Below are 20,941 nucleotides of genomic sequence, written 5' to 3' on the forward strand. Positions count from 1 at the left end.
AACTACCATTCGATCAACTGTGCTTTACCAGTCACTGAGTACACTCGTGTCCCAGCTTTGGAAGGTGAGATGAAGGCTTGTTACACAGCCATTGATTTGGATTTCCATTAAACTGTGTATTTTACCTGTTCACTGACTGTATAATTTAAAAATCATATAAATAGCTGAGACACTACAGTATTGCAATCAAATTATTGTGAAAATCTTTTTATTTTGTTGCTACGAAGATGTGTGTTCCTAAGTAGGCTGCAATGTATCTGCGTGCTTTTTAAGCAAAACAAAAAAGCCAACCCTATCACCAGCAAATTATTTTCCTATCCAGATTTCCATTTTATATTGCAGAGGGTAAAAATATTTTTGACATGTAGACAGCTAGACTGGTAAGGATGCGAGCTTGGAAAGCAACTCTCTCCATTGCCAAATAAAGACACAGTGCTAGAGGCTTTTAAAAATGTGGAGCCAAATAGAGGGAAAGACTGAGGAGGAAGAAACTAGCACAAAATACATTTCTTTTGGGAGGCTTGCAGGTTTTTTTTTTTAATGAGTACTATCAGGGAGAGGTATTTTGTGGGCTAAGCTTTACCTTGCACTTGCAATAAGTGCTTGGTCCAAAGCCCGTTAGAATCGGGTGTCTTTCCATTGATTTAAATGGGCTTTACGGGTCAGGTGCCTAAACTTCTGCCTCTCTATCTATTCCCTCTTCCCTTGCCTCACTGAAGATAACTCCAGCCTGCAAGGGCACAACACACTCCCTCTAGATTACAAGAGGCTCTGCAGTATGTAATCACCCTCTCTTTGGAAGACAGGAGTGAAGCTCCCTTCAGGATATGGTTTTCCCAGATCAGCAGGTGTTGCCACTGCCATAGTACAAATGACTTGCTGCTTCCCCTTTGTTTCTAAGATTGAAATGTGACCTCTAACATCCCCACCACCCATGCTCGGTGCCAAAAGGGATGCTGTCAATGGGACTACTCACGTCCGTATCTGCACAATCAGGGCCTTAATTTTTAACAAACACACTTTTACTATGTTTTAAATAAATATTATTAAAACTACATTTTTATGAACCTAATTCACTTTTCTAGACTATTTTTGCTGTTTCCTTATTTGCATTTTGTTTTGTTTCCTTCTTTTCTGAGCTTGGACAACAGATCAATCAGTTTGGCTTCCTTTTATATAGAATCAGCATCAAATCAATTTCACTTTCCAGTTCTCATCACAAGCACAATACTATAATGTTTGGGTTGCCAACTCTGCTTGGGGGTTCTTTATTCATTTAAAAATGGTTTCCTCTGGAATTAAAACAAAATAATCCTGAAAATATTTTAAAGTTTGGGAGGGGGAGGTTCCTTTTTCTTTTGGGAAAAGGGTGGAGGGGGATTATCTGTGGAATTTCCTGTGCAGTCTCACTGAAGTTAATAGTGCTCTGTGTAAACAGAGCAGTCCACCCACACAGTGTAAATTGCAGGATCAGGGCCTAATTTTGGTGTGCCAAACATGACCCTCATCTACATTTGAGTTGGGATGTAATTCCCCACTTGAGTAGACCTACCCCACTCTAGCTCTGATCAGCAGTGCCTGGGATGGGACAGGTAGCCACTCCAAGTACGTGTCTAGCATCTCAGATGGGATCGAACTACGCCCCTCCTGCCACCATGGTTACATTCTGTTTTTAGCATATTAGCTTGATCAGAGCTAGCCACGGGTAAGTTTCTTTGAGCTGGGAATTGCAACCCCAGTTCAAACTAGACATAACCTTAATAGGGCTGACTTACTTAAACACTGATCACCCACTCTCACCGATGGGGCAAAATGCTGCCTCAGGGTGACCATGAACACACCACTTTAAAATAAGTCAAAATGAAGGCACAATAAAGAAAGAGTTCCCATTGTTTCACAGGACTTCCCAGGTATATTTCTTCTACATTTTTCAAAATATTTTAAGTCTGTGTATCCTTTATATTTTGGGAGGCATGGACAAAATTCAGAATATGGTGCAACGTATTTTTAAATGCAGGTCAAAGTTTTGCATCTACCAATCTTGACAAAATCCTCTTTAAAAAAAAAGTCCACTAATCCTGTGCCATTGCTTTCACTTTACTGGCTTTTCAGTATCTCTGCCATTCCCTTCATTGAGCCACTCTGCTGCTCCCGTAATCACAGATATTCGGGGAAGAGAAATGAAACCTGGGAGAAAACCCAGTCGAGAAGAAATGTATTCAGTGCTAAATTCTGTAACACTGTTTACAGTTTTCCTCCATGTTTTTATACTCAGTGAATGTATATTTTCTTTAAGGTAATACTGTATAATATTCAGTTTTTATAATGTCTTTTTATTCTAAACAGTAAAGTGGTTTTATTTCTATCACAGACATTCTGTCTCTGCCTCGCTATTGTTAGTCAGTCTCTGTCACTTTAACCAAACATGGATGGTCTTGGAAAACATTGCTTTTTCATTCCATTTTATGTGAAAATTAAGCCTCAGACAAATCCCTTTTCTTTTTAAAAGCAACCACTATCTTGAGGTCCTGTTGTTCGGGTTTCCAGCCCCAAGATAGGAGAAAATCCCTGTTGGAGCCTGAGAGTTACACTTTTTAGAGGGCCAGATGGAGTCACTAAAGAGCAGTGCAGCCACGATGGCTAAATGTATAACACTGAAGAATATTTACACCAGTTCTGTGTGCAGCACAGGGTGCTGTTGCTATTGCAACAAGCTGCTCCACAGAGACTAGTTTGGAGCACATTTTATACGATATACTTTTGTTTTCATTGACTTAGTGCCCATAATGGGAGAAGATGGAGGTTACTGAATCAAATCCTTTCTACTGTGAAAATCCCAACCCTTGTAATATTTCTTTAATGTCATTAGCTATGGCTAGTCGAAAATTTTCCACCAAAGCTTTCTTTTCAACAAGAAATCGGGTGTTTAACTACAATACATTTTTTTCACAGAAGAGTATCTGCTTTCCTCAAAATTTTGAGTTTTTGTCAGAAAACCAAAAACCAAAGTATTTGGTTTTCTGGCCAAAAGTAGAAATTTTCGACTGAAAATTTTGACAAAAAACTTTTTTTTTTTGGTCAAAAATTTCCATCACAGAAACTCCCCTCTGCGCAAACACCATTTTCTGTCCTGCTTTATTACTAGTCCTCATCCATACCGCTTTCCAAATAGGACCTCGTTAGCATTTAGAAAAGTTTGGACATGCAAAGATGAGTTTTCTAATCTGGCAACTGTACTAGTGAGGGAAAGTTACTTTAAGAAGAGAATTAACTCAAGTATATCTTCATAAACACTTCTATAGTGCCTGCCATATGAAGGGTCACAAAACCCTTTACAAACACCAATACATTTAGTACCACCACACCCATGTGAGATAGGAAAGGATTATTATTCCCATTTTATATATGAGCAAAGTGAAACATATCAGTTAAATGACTTGCCAAGGTCACACCAGAAGTGTGTGGCAGAGCTTGGGAAAAGCACCCAACATTGCTTCGATCACATACATGCCCCTTCCTAGTTTCTATTTGATGAATGGGGTTTTGTTTGCCTGAATGTTTGGGGAGTAGCTGCTCTTCATAAGGATACCCATATTTGTCCATGAACAATGGTGTTTGTGTACAAATGAGATTATTGGTTGTTCATTATTTGCAGTATTTTCGAACAGGCCAGAGTCAGTGTGCAGCCATCCTTCACACCTGGGGCCAACAAGTGGCTTCTACAGTGCAGCTGTGGCCAAAGATAGACAATGCCTACGTCCAGTCCTACAAATCTATTATTCGCTGATTCTTTGCTACACCTCCCTGGTGACTGCCCTCTGACCAGATTTGATGGCAGTCTGGGGGCTCTGCACTTTGCTGCTGCTGCTGCCACAAACCAGCTTGGCAAGCTCTGCATCCAATAAGAAGTTTTTTGCCGTTTGTTGTTCTCCTGATTAAAAGGGTTCCATCGTTCGTTCCAGGAATCAAAACAGTGCTACCCATAGGCTGGAAATTGCTTATTCAAACTATCCCAATAACAGCAAATACATTTGGATCAGTCCACAAATTATTTCCAAATGGGGGGGAAACTATATCTGTCAGATAATTTATTTGCAATAAACAGTGTGACCAGTTCTGTTAGAAATACAAGTCCTGATGTGAGGGCAAAGCAAATTCACATCTGTACTGGAGCATCTTGGATGGCAAAGTGTCCTCATAATTTGTTGATATGATTAAATGAAATCGGGCCTTACAAATTAATTTGACTTAACAGACTAGGACAAACTGTAGCTCAGTGTAAAGAATACACCATTCTGCTATCTATCTGTCTTAGGTATTTATCCAGCTCCCGTTACTGTAGCATCTGAGCACCTCAAAATCTTTAACATATTTCTCCTATGAAGTAAGGTGATGCTATTATCAGCATGTTACAGATGCGGTCTGGAAGAATAGAGGGACTAAGGCCCAGATTTTTAAAGGTATTAGGTGCCCACATATACAGATAGGTGCATTGTGGGATTTTTATAAGCACCTGAAGGCTTTTTTTTTTGGACTTTTAAAAATTCTACTAGGCATCTACCTACCTGTTTAGGCACCTAAATGCCTTCAAAAATCTGGTCTGAATGGATTTATCAAAGGTCAAACAAGAAATCTGTGGCAGATCAGGGAATCAACCACAGGTCTCCACAATCTCAGACTAGCAACTTTAACCACTGGACCACAGAAATTCTCTCTAGGCCCCTGGCTGAAGACCAAGGCAAGAGCCAGAAATAGACACATATTGGACAGACTGGAAAGATAAGGATTTTTTCATATATGGTAAGAATGTCTTATAGTTTGCAGTTTTTGAGTCCAAAGTGAAGCTAAAAACTTGCTAAGAATGCAAGTGAGTGGCCTCCTTCAGATCATGTGACCTGTTTCCTAGGTCTTTAGCAATCAACCATAAAACTTTCCCCCTAATTATGCAGCATGTTAATCAGCCACAGCATCTGTTGGGACAGCCCCCCCACTCCCCCATCAGATATAAAAAAGCCTGGCGCTTGGACCATTGGAAGAATCAAATATGGAATGAAGTAATACTCGAGCACAGCTCAATGGACTCAAAACTTATATCCTTTCCAGGAAGATGTCAATCTCTCTTTGAGTATATATATATTACAACCCAGTTTTGCTAACGATTCAGGAGGCTTCTTTCACTCTGTCCGACGTCGATGAATAAGGAACATATCTTAGAATTATAGAGATGCACATGCACATTTTCATTAAATCATAGAAATGTAGGGCTGAAAGAGACCTCCAGAAGTCACCAAGTCCAGCCCACCTAAGCCAGTGGTTCTCAGTCAGAGGTATACCTACCCCAGGAGGTACGCAAAGGTCTTCTAGGGGATATGTCAACTCATCTAGATGTGTTTCTCTCAAACAGGGTCGCGGGACAGTTTTAAGGGGGTTGCAAGTGCAGAGCCAGTGTTAGGGGGTGGCAAGCAGGGCAATTGCATGGGGCCCCATGCTACAAGGGGCCGTGGGAAGATATGTTACATGCTTCAGTCCCAGGAGGCGGGCTCGAGTCCTGGGTGACAGGGTTCGGGTTTCAAACTCCTGAAAGGGGCACAGTAGTCTTGAGAAATGTTGAGAACCATTGCCCTAAGATAAGGCAGCATCTAAGTAAACCTAGATTATTCCTGACAGGTGTTTGTCCAACCTGTTCTTAAAATACTCCCATGATGGGGATTCCACAGCCTTCCTTGGAAGCCTCTTCCACAACTTAGCTATCCTTATTGTTTGAAAGCTTTTCCTAATATCTCACCTAAATCTCCTTGCTGCAGATTATGCCCATTAAATGTCAATCTAGATACTTATGGATATCGATTGATATCTTCCGTTTAACGCATAATTGTCTTACTGTGATTGAGAATCCGCGTTAACAAAAGCATATTAAAAAAATCCTGAAATAGAAGTTTGATAACTGCCTTTATTGGGTGCCCATTCATGTAAAAGACTATCTACAGTACCCAGCCCTTACATCACCACTATCCTACCAATGAAGATTAAGGAGGGACCTAGCTGATTGTACTAGGGACATTGATAGCATTGGTCTTATTAAACAGACAGATAGACAAAAGAAGGGTGGAGGGCCCTATCTGGATACTCTGACACTAGTTTTATGCATTTACAGCCCTGATCTACTTGGCTGGACTAGGCCTTCTAACCTTATGACCTCTCAGTTGCAGGGCTGCGTCCAGGCCTGCAAAAGGAATTTAGGTCAGGACATATTGTTTTATGAGTGTCATAGGAGTAACTGATGGAGGAGACCCATTTTCATCTTATAAGCAGGGCTGGTTGTAAATTGTGTGTGTGTAAATCCCACCAGCTTTGCACCTGAGTTCAAAATGAACCCTGCTAAACAAACTGAAAAGCAGGTGGCAATTCAGACATAGGGTCAGGGCTCATAGAAAGGATCATCAAGATCTTTGAGGGAGGCAGAAGGAGTCAAAGGTTTATGGATGCGCCTTGACAGTTGAGTTTCTCAAAGGGCCAGGCTAAGAGTGGTCATCCCTCTGCCTAGAGTCAGCCCCACTTACATGGAAAAACAAAAGAAATATAGCTGAGTTGTTTAAATACACCCACTTCTGCTCCTTCCCCCAAGTTCAAAAGGAGACACCTGCCCAGCTCTCTTAGAAAGTTGCTGTCTTTAAGGAGTCCATGGAATGCCTAATTATGGTGTATGTCTAAGGTACAGTATGTACTAGTTCACTGATAAGATGAATAAACACCAAGAGCAATTATGCTAAAGCAAATTATGCAAGCCAAATAAGAAAAGAGTCATGTTCAAAAACTAAAAACGGCTTCACTTAACAATCCAACAGCTGGTAAGTACATTTAATAGATGGTATCTATGTCACAGATGAGACAAATCAATAGCAGAACAAGCGCTGTTTTATAAGAAACTTCTGTTGCACCCCACACCCCTCATTTTCCTGCTCTTCCATGCATTAGGAACAGTGCAAAGACCAACTCAGCCACATCCAAATAGACCTGTCCCCTGCTTATGATGACCAGAATCAGCAATTTATTTCATTTCCTTTTTGATCCTTTATCATTCTTTCACCTGCTCTTTGTCCTTTCAAGAACTGAGAGAAAAGGAAAGAGGCATCCTGGACAGTGTTATATGCCGGCTGTTTTTCTGCTAGTAATTCATTGTTTGTAAAGCCACGGATATTGTTCAAATTGCCAGGGCTCTCAGAGTGACTCCTTCCACTCCCAACCACAGATTCTCTGCTTCTTCTCCAGCTATATTATCATCAAAATAAACCAAGGACACTTACCATCTGCTTATGGCTTGGGAAGAATGTTTGCTCCACAAGGGGGAACTTCTCAGGACCCAGCGAGTTGAAGATTTTAATTAGCTGAGAGAACTAAAGGAGAGAGAGAGAAAGAGAATGTCTATTGTTTATTAGACAATAAACCAGTTCTTTTAAAAAGTGCTGGTATGAAGGGGGCTGAGGAGGGAATCACATTATCTTTTCCCATTCACCTTTCTTCAATTGACAATGGTGAAAAACATAGGTACACGGTGCTATGCTATAACTATCTCTCCAGGAGTTAAATGGAGAGGCTGGAGGTGGATCAGCTTGCATTCAATTACAGATCCATTATAAACAGGCTTAGCTTTCATAGCACAGAAGGGCTGAGAGTAGAGAGAGGGTGGCTCTTCTTGAGAGTCTGGAGGAAAGGACTCAATACACACACACAAGCTGAAGGAGTGTTTGGGACAGAAATAAGTAGTACCACTCATGTATAGCAACAAAATAAAATAAAGCTCTCTCTCCCATGCAAGCAGATAAAGGGCCGGTGATGTTTCTTAAAGGTATGAGAGCAGTCAAAAGAGATGCTCGCTAGAGAGTCTTCGACACCATCCAATTTGAGTGCTGGGCAAAGGAAATAGAATCCTGATTTCTGTCATATAAGCATCTCTTGCAACTAGGTTCACCTGAGAGGGTCTCCCACCAATCTCACATGCATGATGTGCACAGAATGAAATAGAGAAGGGTTCACCTCTTCCTTCCCCCTTTACTTTGGGGCGGAGTCAAAGGGGACATCATACTAAGAATGTTATTTGAGGAAAGAGTGTGCAAAGTCTACGTTGGAAAGCAGAGTCCTCAGTAAGTACTTCATGCACAAGAGCTAACATGGCACAACACACGCATATAATTAACTGTTTATCATCAAGGGTCACACACAGCTAGATCTAAAGCTTCTCATAATGGGATAAAAGAGCAATTCTAAGAGAGCAGAATCTTGATTTCTCTTCACCTTGCACATCCTTATAATAATTTCTATCACAAGGAATTTCAGCTCCATTTTGACAATCTGCAAAGACCTACACTCTATTACCCGTCTAGTCCACTGCCTGGTATAAGCTGCATGTACAACATACCCCCTGATCTTTCACTAATAAAATGAAAAATCTAATATCCAAAAGGTGGGGATACAAGGCTGTGACACTCAAAGAGTGAAGACACGTAAGTCCCTTGAGACAAGAAAGACAGATTTCATGGAGAACAACTTGCCAATATGACTAGGAGATGAAAGGAGACAGTAACAGGTGAAACATCATTGACATTGCTTATGGAAGGATCTTCTGGATGATCTATGTTCCTTGTGACTAAGATTCATATATGTAGCCACCCTGCTGTGTGACTAAAGCATTTCACTAGGTGCTATAAGCACCATTATAATAGGCAAGCTCCTTTTCAGCTTGACAGCTCTGCTGTTATTGACGCCTAAGGACTGGTGGTATTGCAGAAATAGGACCGCTAGCTTCTCTTAACTCAGTGACTTCTGCGTTAAGATGAATATCTCAGATATCATTTATTTTCAGGAGTATTTAGAGAATTTACTTGTTGGAACCCACTGCAGTTGGGGGCAAACTTGTCACTAATTCCAGCTACTGCTGACACAGGTAACATGTGAACTTGGCAGAATTTGATTTTTCTTAAAAATAATTTTGATGGATAACAGCGTTTATTTTTAAGCACCTTTTTCAATTTTTGTTGATTTAAATTTTCATAGTTACAGGAAATTATGGTGGGCAGGCATTGTAGGAGAGGGTGTCAGACAATAATTATTTAATGACAAGACACACTGAGATTTAAAAAGTTAAAATTTTATAACCATTAAAACACAAATTGTCAACATCATGTGTCAAAATATACAAAGCACAGAACCTTACATCAAATCTAGTGAGTTCTCAAGCAGCATTTTTCTTACTTTGCCTACCTGTACATTTCTATGATTATCCATGGAAATATTTTTTCATCGGTTTGTGCATGTATGAAGAAATCGATGTTTATCAACATTTACTCATAAAAAGCTAATCCTTCCATTCCTAGTAACATGTAATCAAATTCAGAGCTAAGGCTATGAGAATGTGCAGAGATCTATTTGCAAAGAGATTCACAAACTGAATCCCAAAGTTCAATTCACAGGGGTTGAGGGTAAGTCAACTCCCACATGTTCTTTTGGAGAATCTAGTTCAGTTAACTTAAACCTCACTTATGGGGAAAATTCAGTTGTGGAAGGTCCTCATTGCAACTCCACCTCAACAACTTCACAACAAACCTTGGGACCCCTTCATCCTGAGCGAGGTATTTTCAAGGGAGTTCCAGGACTGGTTCGGGGAAGAGGATAGCTGTTCAAGGAATAAAGGACCCAGAGCCTTGGGAGAGGAAAGTTCTTTAGCTTCCCAGCTGTGGGAGCCACCTCAGCCTATGTTTGCTGAACTTTCATGAGCATTAGCTGAGGTTCATAAATGCCTCAAGTTGCAATCCCAAAGCTCTGTTCAAGATGTGAGATCTGATTAAAGCATTCTGGGTGGATCTACTAAGTACCTTCATTTTGATCCCCTTCACAGCATTGCAAACATTGGGCCACTCTAGCAAATGCATTTCTGTTTACTAAATTTAATCTTTTATTTCCTGGTGAAGAGAGAGCATTTTGGGAATTAAAAGATGATTCCTATATGAAAAATACACCCAGTTTGTGAAAAACAGGCAGCAGGGCATGTGCCAGACACAGGCCACATACTAAACAGGTGGCTGGCCCTTAGATTTGTAGACAAATGCAAAGATTTTCTTTTCAAAATGAAATTCAGTGTTTGAGAAAACCCAGAAATCTCCTATTGATGGCATAGTTCATCACTAATACCACCATGCCCTCGCACACATCAGCAGATAAGAGAAAAACTCCACGTCTAGAATAATTTTTGTTGGCAACTAGGGTGTTGATCTAGAGGAACAAGGGCAGATTGCTTCTCTTAACTACTTGCACTACCCCTGCACATCCCAGAGAAACAAAATAAAACCTTGTTTTGACTAGCAAAGTGAGAAAACAGAACTTAAAAGTTACACAGAGTGAGATGGAGACAGAGAGAAAGATAAACATACCATCGAGAGAGAGACATGCAGCACAGAGGGTTCACACACAGCACATGCAGATCAACAAACACAGATACATAGATGCTTTATACATGTAACCCTAGGAAAATAACTAAAGCTATTGAATAATTGTCTGGCTGACGTATGGTGTATTTGCTTCTTTTTGAAGCATTAGGTATCGGCCACTGCTGTAATAATGAGTGACACATATGTGCTGGTAAAAGACTTAACTCTTCTCTGCCCTCCACCTTCCACCGCCCCAAAATGTGTCAGAATTGCAAAATTATTTCATACTGACCTCAGTAGCAAATGTTACACGTGTGACCGGCACGATACTGTACAAGAGATAGCAATGGACTAAACCTGTACAGTAACTCTGATGTCCTTATTTAGATACCTGACACAATGATAAGGAGAATGTCAAGTATCCTCCCCGTGTGTGTCCTAAATTGATAGGAATGTAATTGTCAGCAGTTCAGCTATCTTATTCTTTGCACCTAAGGGCCACCCTTGCTCATGTTCAGTAGTACCTCAGTCCATGAGTAGCTCCATGGATTTCAATGAGACCACATACAGAGCAAAGGACTACTCTGTGTGAATGTGAGTGGCAGAGTCTGGGCCCTTGCAATCCCTACACCATCGTGCATTTGCATTAACGTGGCTTGCCCAAGCTAGTTGGGCTCTTCTATGTCAAAAGTTACTTCAATTGGAAGAGTGAGAAATGACCTGGGTCACTAAGCTCATCTTAAGGCTGAGGGTAAAATTTTCTAACGTGGCTAAGGATACGTTTACACATCAAGCAGACACCGCAGCTGGCCCGTGCTAGCTGACTTGGGATTGCGGGGTTTGGGCTGGGGGTTGTTTCATTGCTGTGCAGACTTCCAGGTGCGGGTGGAGTCTGTGAGGTGGAAGGGTCCCTGAGCTCGGGCTCCAACCCAAGCCCAGATGTCCACACAGCTATGAAACAGCCCCACAGATGAGACCTGTGAGCTTGAGTTAGCTGGCACAGGCCAGCCGTGGGTTTTTCTTTGCTGTGTAGACTAAGTCACCTATAAGCCTAAATTCCATTCAAAGTCAATGGGATGTAGGCTGCTAAGTGATTTAGGCACGTCAGACATTTTTGAGTCTTCAAACTTCCCCTATCCCCAGAAGAGGTGTAAGCTGTCTTACAAAATTGTGGATATTACTACACGTGATTATCCTGTCCAAAATCCTGCAGTGTTTTGTACTGCAGCTTTTATAACACAGTGATTGTTGCAATTGGCTAATGCACCCCGACTGGTGTGGTGACAGCACAGCTTTTCTGAGATCCTGAAAATTCATTTTTTGTTTTGCTTCTGTGAAATAGCTGTTTTCACTTCATTTAAAAAAAAAAAAAAAGTTCAATTTGTGCACGTTGCCAATGAAAATCAATTTTCATCCCTCCAAAAACTTTTGAGTTTTGAAATACTGAAAAATTCACAATGATCATTCAAAAATAGGAGTGTACTTTCAAGCCCGAATTCACTCAATGGTTGTTGAGAAATCACCACAAACTGTTGAGGGGAAAAAACCCACAAAATTGTGAAGATTTCTCATGAAATTAGATTGTGTTTGAAAATTCAAACAAAATGTGAAACATTGCATTTCCCAACTGAATTTCATTTTTCACATACCCCGACAGTTATGTCTGTCCAGTAAGTTTCCAGTAACCTTTGTCAAACAGATCCCTCCTATTGGGATGCTTATTTTGCAATCAAAATTCAATACATGAAAAATGTGGTCTGTCCCCATGAAAAGCTGTTTGTGTCTCTGTCTCTTGTTTTCTAGCTATCATAAAATCTTTTGATTTCAGTGCCAGAGAAGCTCACAGTAATCAAAGGCATGATAGAAACGCATACCTGAGCTAGGTCCAACCAGATAAAGCCACTAGCAGTGCCAAATGCCAGCTCAAATGCCAACTTGAGATGTTAGATTAAGTAAATTGCTACATGGGTTTTTTGTGGGGTATGGGTGGTTAGGAAAGAGGGGTATTTCAATAAAATGTTTAAATATTTTAAGTGGTTTCCTGGGACTGCTGTGCTCGTAGGAGACAGTACTCATCAAATGTAAAGCAAGGCAGAATCAGGCCTAGAATAGCGACAGTAGAGGCCCTGGCAGAGCCAATTTCTCCCACACGGTCCTGGCACCCAGCTTCATTTTGTAAGGCACTGACTTGTTTATTTTCTTTTATTTCAGACTTCTAAAAATATGCCCATCACTTACATCCCTAGGCCCTTGCACACTAGCACACACACACACAATGAGAAAAATGAGTTGACAAATGTCAACGAAACCTCAGGCTCAACCCCAAAAATCAAACTGAAGGCACAAATATGCCACATCATCACCTTCCCCAGCAAAAGCCGGTGTCAACAAATGGGCTTTTCACTGGGTCCCAAAAGTCAACGATCTCAGGCTCTGTCTGTCAGACCAGCTTCAAAGTCAAGAGCTCTGTATTGAAAATGCCTTCCCAGGAGCCCTAGGCTGTGTAGATCAGTATCAACACCTTGAATTGCAGCTCGAAGAGAATAAGAAGCTAGTGTTATCTATTGATCATTGTGTCAATTTACTGCTGCTGACACTGCTAAGCAAGAAGGCCACCACCCTCTGCACCAGGCATGTTTACATTGCAAAGTTTGGTCAATGTAAGTTATGTTGGCTTTCAGCTGATGGCTTTTGCAGGTTATATGGGTGCATGCATGCCTGACTGTTTGCGTCAGTGCTGCACATCATCACCATATGCAGTTGTGTCAATAGAAAACGCAGTGCACCACCGTAGGTGTACCAGTGTGTCTCGCATCGCAGTCCAATGCAATGCCTTGTGGGACATTTTGACAGTGCTTTGTGGGATACCAGCAATTCACCCAGGGATTTGTGGGAACTAGGGGTTAAGTTCCCACAATTTCATGGTCTCCATTCCATACTGCTTATTCCATCCCATAATTTTCACTCCTTTTTTAAAATTCCCACAGGCTCGCACACCAATTTTCAGTCTCCGCTATCTCTCTGGCAGAAACATAGTATCCTGCATAGTTCTCATGATCACTGCTGATACAGGATGCACAATTGTCCTGTATTTGCAGAACTTCAGTAACTACAACCACCACCAGCAGTACGGTGATGAAGATGAGCATCTCCAGGACAACCAATGGACACAGCAAACAAAAATGTCAGGTTGTTCCTGGGATTTGTGAAGCAGCTCCACATGGTGGATAGGTGCTCCTGGGCCTGAGAAATGAGCACTGATTGCACTGTAATGCAGATGTGGGATGACGAGCAGTGGGTGCAGAACTTTCCATTATGAAAAACCACACTACTGAATCGACATGCTGAGCTCACCCCAGCCTTCCAGTATAGGGACTCTAGAATGAGAGTAGTGCAAAAGTGACCGGAAGCCTGCAGCACCAAATTACTATTGGTCAGTGGGGAATCAGGTCAAAAGTTGGAAAACCCACACTAGGTGCCGTTGTCATCCAAGTATGCAAGGCCATTAAGCATCTCATGGCACACAGAACTGTGACACTTAATAATGTGTAGGAAATAATAAATAGATTTGAAGCAATGGTGCTCCAAACTGCGATGGGATGACAGGCAGGATGCATATCCCTCTTCTGCATACCACCACTTTGCCAGGGAGCACAAACCAAATGGGATACTTTTCTATGGTTAGGCAAGCACCATCACCAGGGGCACTTCATTGGTATCAGTGTTGGCTGGCCAGGGAAGGTGCATGATGCTCACATCTTTAAGACAACAGGACTTTTCCAACAGCTGCAAGCAGGGACATTCTTCCCTGACAGGTGCATTCATATTAGTGAGACTGAAATGCCAACAGTGATGCTGGGGAACACCTGCTTGGGGACCCTGCTACCCCTGGTTCACCAGGTTCATGAAGCCATACAGTGGCCACTTCAACAGCACCAAGGGAAGATTCAAATGCCAGCTAAGAATGTGCAGGATGATTGTTGAATGTGCATTCGGTTGACTCAAAGCTCACTGGCAATCTTTGATGACTAGGTTGCATGTCAGCAAGGCAAACGTTCCTGCTGTTATTGCTGCATGTTGCATATTACACAGAATTTTGTGAAGTGAAAGGGGAGAGGCTACTGGCAAGGTGGAAGGTTGTGGTGGACCGGCTGTCTGCTGAATTTGAACAGCCAGACACAAGGGCTATTAAAATGGCCAACCATGGAGCTATGCGATTGAGAGAGGCCTTAGAAGATCATTTTAACAGCCACAGTAGCATTGTTGCATGCGTTTGGGAACTTGTGTGCCTTGTGTACTTTAAATGTGGGTGGGTTAGTGACTCCTGTTAGGAATTTTGCAATGTGACATGTCTGCTTGGTGCAAACTAAGATACACACTCTAAATTTCAAAAAATAAAACTTTATTGTGCACATATAAACAGGAAATGAAGTTTACGTGCAAATAAACAAGCTGACAACATTTTACCATCATTGTGAGGTGACTCATATTTACAACAAACAAGTAAAACAATAAACGTGTTTACATATTAAAAACATATTACAATATTTCATTCATGGTAAAAACAAGCTGTACCCTATGCTTGCTGGCTGATCCTGTAGTTATCACAGGCCAATGTAAGTCTATATTCTCCTTGTTTTCCCCCAACATGAAGGGGTAGGGTAAAGGCTCATGTCATGCTGCCATCTGTTTTGCTGAGAGATAAAGAGTAGCAACAGGGGTTTTTCCATGGAATGGAAAGGCTGCTGTGTGCAGGATCTTTGGGCATTTACCTCAATAATGTTCTGCAACATCTGTGCGCGTTGCCTGAGCAAAGCCATAATGTCCTCATGCACTTCCTGATGCATGTCTCTGTCCCTTTGCCTCTCCTGCAGCATCTGATCTCTCTCTGCCCGGTCCTTCACTCGGCTCTTGGCCATTTGGCCCTTCCAATCTGTGTGTTCACAGTCTGCAAGTGTTGAGGACTGGAGGATCTCACACAACATATCTTGGCTGAGCCACTTCTTTCTTCACCTGATCTGGGTCAGATGTTCAGCTGGCATCGAGGGGACACTTCTCAAGGCTATCATGGCAAAGGCTGCTCTTAAAAACAGACAGATACATCGTCAGATTTACAGCTGCAACAGAAAGGGAGCGACAAGTCTAAAAAACTCCCTTACATTAGTCCCATAAAAACCTTTAACAAAAACACATTAATTGTCACTGTAGCTGTGGAGCACCCCTCATTACAGCACCACTCTGCACTCAAGCCGTGGTGAGCACAGCCTAGCAGGTGGAAGGGGCGAACTGTGGCATGAAAGATTCAGATGCTGGGTGCCCAAAGTCTGACTATAGGGAAAGAGCAGTGAGTGCTGCCAGTATTTCACAGGAAGTGGTGATTTTGGTTGATCTCTCACTCCTGAGGGTAATAGAGGTACGGAGAATACAGCTGCTACTGGCATCCCAAAGCCACTCTGGCCTGCAGCTGAGAAGGTGCAGAGTATCTCAAGGAAAGTTAATTCAGATTTGTTGCAGAGGAAAAAAGGGGACATCCCTGTTCAGATAAACAGAGTACTCTTCATGGAAAAGCAAAGGCCACCTTTACCTCTCCCTTCTATCTTTATCTGAGCACAAGACAGTGATTTACTGTGGATTGTGTAATTCTGACTGCTATGCTAATCTGCTAGGATTCATTTCCTGATTGAAGTGGCAACTGTGTAATGCATTCCAAAGCATTAACTTTAATTGCATACCCCATAGAAGTAAAATGAGGAATCAAAAGTTAATGCCTTTGTTCTCTAAATGCGCAGATGGGAAGGATGCCATTTGTAAACAAGGCAAAAGGACAGAGGGAGGGGAGGTTTTGGTCACTGAAAAGAGAAACAAACAGGCTTATATGGAATAATGCACCTATACACATACCTGAGCTCCCGTCCCCTTCATCACTGGGCTCATCTGTGCTCTCCTGGCAGGACTGGCTCGGTTCCAGTCCATCAGGGGTAGTCAATTATTTTTTGTCAAGGTCCAGATTTCTTGGTCAAGGTCCGGACTCCAGAGAAACATTTTTCACATTGCAAGTGCCCCTGTTCAACGAACGCATACAATGCCGTGTAATATACATAGGGCCTATTGCTGGGGCAGTCAATGGGTGGACCATGGCCAAATCGAGACTGCCAGAGGCTTTTGACTAGACCACAAAGCTCTGGGAGGCTACAGACAGTTAGTGTGGTGGGGTGGAGGAGCTAGTGCAGATGCATGCTGGCGGGCTTGGGGGAGCTGGTGCCAGGGGCTGACATGTATTTCAGAATGGCAGGGGCCCTCCAGCCCTCCCTAAACAGGGCCCTGCCAGGGCACACCAGGACTCAGGGCTTCAGCCCTGAAGCCTTGAGTCCCAGCAGGGCTGAAGTCCTGAGTCCTGGCATGCCCCGTCATCCGGTAAAAAGCCTCTGGCGGTCAGGATTTGGACATGGGCCAAATTGACTACCGCTGCAGTAGCGTTCTGAAGAGCTCCTGGCCCACCGCATGGTTTATCCCCCCTCCTTCCTTTTCTTCACTGTGTATTGCAGGGGTTTCCTCTCCCAGCTCTTGCAAAGTGCCCACAGTCATATTCAGGGTGCTGGTGGGGTTCCCACTAAGTATGGCATGCAATCCATTGTAGAAGCGGCAAGTTTGCAGTGCAGCCCCAGTTCTGCTGCTCTCTTGCCTTCTAACATGCCTGCCCAACTCCCTTGGCTTTCACCCAGCATTGCTACTCACCATCCCTGCCGTGTCTCAGGTTTCACATCCTCTGCGCAATCTGCACGTAGAGGTCTGCTTTGCTTTGGTTGGTCCTTAACTGGGCTTGCACAGCCTCATCTCTCCATAGTCTGGGGGAGATCTAGGACTTTTGCCCTGGCCCTAGGTGTAGCTCTCTCTGTCTGTGCTGAGCTGACACAGCCAGACACTTGCAAAGGTGGGCTACTAGGTGTGCTTGCCAGGAAAAGGCATTTCAAAGACACACAGGGGGTTTTTAAAGAGGGGGCGGACTTTCAGTCTCTGTATCCCCTGACAGTGGAGTTCAAAACTGTGATCAGAGTGGCCATTATTGCAGGGACTGGGACATCGTGGGACAGGTGCTGGGGGACTATTAGCGTTCACATGGGTAATTCAGTGTCTACGCCAGCACTGCATTGATGGACGTAGGTTGACTTTGGCTCTGCATTGTTCGGGGGTGAGATCATTGTGTTGATGTAATGGCGTGTCTGCATCAACAGCTGACCAGTGTAGGTATCGATGCATGCAAAAATAGGTTGAAACAAGTCGACTTAGGTTGGCCTAACTTTGTAGCGTAGACCAGGCCTAAGCAGGCTTTGAAAGTATCTTCATTTACAGGGCACTATAATCTTCAAGGCGGGAGGTCATGCAGGCATTGATAACGGTGAGTAATACTTGCAAGCAGTGCACCAAACGCAGATGAAAAAATAAAGACATATATGGTCTCCAATACCATCTGGGACTTCAGGAATAACTGAGGATCCAGAGGTACCTCTGGACTGAAAACCTTACTGACAACCCCCTCAAACTCTCGGTGCAGACATCCTTGATGAAAGCTCAAGATGCTTCCACAAATCAACCAGCACTAGAGTCACTGGGGATTGCTGCATGCTCAGACTTTGGAAAATCTGGCCACTTACTTAAGGGCCTAAATATGAACTTAGGAGCCTAAATTTAGGCTCCTATTATTGCAAACTTTTGGCCTTCATGCATTATTTTGTCCTTGGTCTCAGTGATGAGACGGACTGTCAGGAACCAGGGCCTGTGGCAAAGCCAGGTCTCCGGGCAACCTAATGAGTGCAGCAGCCTGTAATAGGCTGCCTAATTAGCTGCACTCCCTGATTGGATGGAAGAGTCAACAGACTGGCTCTTAAGCCCAGCAGCAGCAGCAGTTCAGTGGCTGCTCAAAGCATTCACCTATGGCTGCAATAGCTCCTGCCTAGTCCCAGCCTTGCTCCCTCATAGTGAGACAAGGCAGGAGCAGGACTGGAACTCTCAGTAATCCAGTTCTGATGTTCGGCTGTGATTCCCGACTTCTGACGCTTGGCTCTGGCATCTGATGCCTGCTCCAACCACTAGGCCTGATGATTGCTCCAATCTTAAGCACAACTGCTCATATCCTGGCCACTAATGCTGACTGTCATAAAGAGTGCCAATTGTGAAGATTGTTTTTCTAACACAGGCACCTTTTCACTAGGAAATGGACTGAAAGCACCAGTGCGAAAGGATAGTCACAGGATATCAGTTTTCAGTCATTACTGACCTGAATTTGAACCACCAGCCAAGAGACTGAAGACCTTGTGGGGGTTATTGATTCAAAGAAAGCAAAATGTATGGTTAAATAATGAGGATGATTGGTTCCTTGTTACTGTCTTCCCTGTCCAGCATTTTGTGATACCTCTGCAACTATAAAGGAAGCTTCCTAGAGCTGCATCAGCAGGGAGTGTCTAGAGAGAACATTGGGAAGTTCCTCTCTCCACAACCCCACACACAAATGGGGGTAAACTGAAGTTCATAGTCCCCAATGCCCTTCAGATCCAGAACTGTGCAGGGGAGAATCCCACGCATCAGGCCTGGCCCCTCCCCACCAGCTATATAAGCTTCGGGAAGAAACTGCCCAGAGAAGCCAACATGGAGGAGCAGAGACAAGCAGCTGCAGCAGGAACTTATGAACTCTAGAGAAGCCATCATCTGACTTTGTACAGCTTTTACTCAGGACAGTCTTTCCCTTCTGCTGACTGGCTGTTATCTCACATTCTTTACCTCAGCCTCACTCCATCTGTCCTCCACACTCTCCTTTTTCCCCTTAATCCAAACCCTCTCCTTTTAATGTGCCCTTTAACTTTTCTCCCACTCTTTTTTTAGTTAATCCCCTTCCAACAAAACCCCACCCCAAAAATTAAAAACAAAAAAACAAGAACAGCAACAAAAATGACACCCTGTGGCACCAACATGATGTTTGCAAACCACTGCATTGTTCAGCAATATCTCTTCCCCACAATCCTTTGTCTTGTCTATTTAGATTGTAGGCTCTTCAGTGCAGGGACTATATCTTGTTTTATGTTTGTATAGTGCCTGGCACAATGGGGCCCTGATGTTAGCTGCAGTCTCTAGGCGTTATCATAACACAAAAACTAAATAATAGTCATAGAATCATGCAATCCTCTTACGAATCACTTTCTGCATATTCACTAGAACAGAGTATGCTAATGGTTCATACAACTTAAAATACATGCTAAGCCTAGTGACCTAGCAGTATTGATCTGGACTGCCACAAAAGAGATCTAAATTTAACTGCAGCTCTCATCTTCCATGCAACCAAGTGACAGAATCTGGGACCGCTGAAGAAGCCTTGAAGTTAGGGCAAGGATGTTACTCAGGAACAAGTCTGATAGGTTGATAAAGGAGCAATGTTGGCAGTCTCCCAAAGGAGTCCCAAACCAGTTCTCTAAGGCTAGCGGAGTGGTGGCTGCACTGTGAAGGGAAGATCTTCCATCAGAAAAACTGGAGTCTGACTCTGGAGCTCCATCAGCTCCAGGTTGTTCTTGTCCACAGTTAATGTAATACACCTGGATGATCACTTACCACCCAAGGCTTGCTGCAGAAGTTATAGATGGAGTAAAGGGAGTTGACACTGTGGACTCCACCATACTGGAGGCCAATGATGAGGCTGCGGAAGTCCTCTCCTAGTGCCATGCTGTATGCATGTTGTCGAATCAGAACAAAGTCCGGCTTAAAGGACCTAGAAAACATAAGCAGATTGATTGTTTAAAAAAAAAAAAAAAAAAAAATCAGCAATGCCCTTTTCCTTTCCCTCTTGTGCCTCCATCCCTTCCCCCCCGGCCTTTTGCTCTCCTTCAAATAGGTTGAACCTCTTAGGCCACAGTATTGTATTAATTATACTACAAAGAAAAACCTAGTGATAAAAAAATTAAAATCCTATGTAACCACAAGCACAAGGGTTTAGAAACTCTCCAGACAGATTTGCCACAGTTTCCATTTCAGACAGGCTCACACAGGAACAATCTATTACAGAAGCCAAAGATCATAAATTCTCATGGGGGGGGAAGGGGAATTCTCCCTAGTAATTCTCTTTGGAAAATCTTAGCCATATTTGGTGACACTTGTTGCAATGTGCTTCACAGATGAAGGAGGAAGAGCCTGTTTTCTAATGATGGTACTGGCTACCAAAATGAAGCCCGGTGGGTGGGAAGATCATGCCTGGATTTCAAAAGATATCTCACACATCCATGCATTCACACACATTTCCTTTTAATCAGATTGCGGTGCTATACAGAGACAGCTATAATATCAGTACTAAGGGATCAATACCACATACTGTAACATAATTAACCCATTTTTCAGAGTCCCCATCCAGTGATAAGACTCACTGCAATGAGCCCTTTATCCTAGCCAAGACTTGCCCTGGGATCCTTATAATTTCAAAAGCTAGCAACCCTCTTACCAAATGTAAGGCCCTGCAGGGTGAGGCAGTAGGAGATAGCTTA

The 20,941-nt window shown here is 42.9% G+C and overlaps 1 protein-coding gene across 1 annotated transcript in view; it reads right to left on the reverse strand.

Moving 5' to 3' along the window:
- The window catches only part of SYN3 (synapsin III), a 299,108-nt gene that overhangs the window by 155,410 nt on the left and 122,757 nt on the right, over positions 1–20,941 (reverse strand). The window contains exons 7-8 of the mRNA XM_067559393.1: positions 20,019–20,175; positions 7,305–7,394 (exon numbers count right to left, since the gene is read on the reverse strand). Of these exons, the coding sequence (XP_067415494.1) occupies positions 7,305–7,394; positions 20,019–20,175 (247 nt within the window). The remainder of the gene's footprint in view (positions 1–7,304; positions 7,395–20,018; positions 20,176–20,941) is intronic.

The sequence above is a fragment of the Emydura macquarii genome, unplaced genomic scaffold (genome assembly GCF_026122565.2).
Source record: "Emydura macquarii macquarii isolate MOO-44397 ecotype Brisbane River unplaced genomic scaffold, CSIRO-AGI_Emac_v2 contig_2205, whole genome shotgun sequence".
Classification (NCBI taxonomy): Eukaryota; Metazoa; Chordata; order Testudines; family Chelidae; genus Emydura; species Emydura macquarii.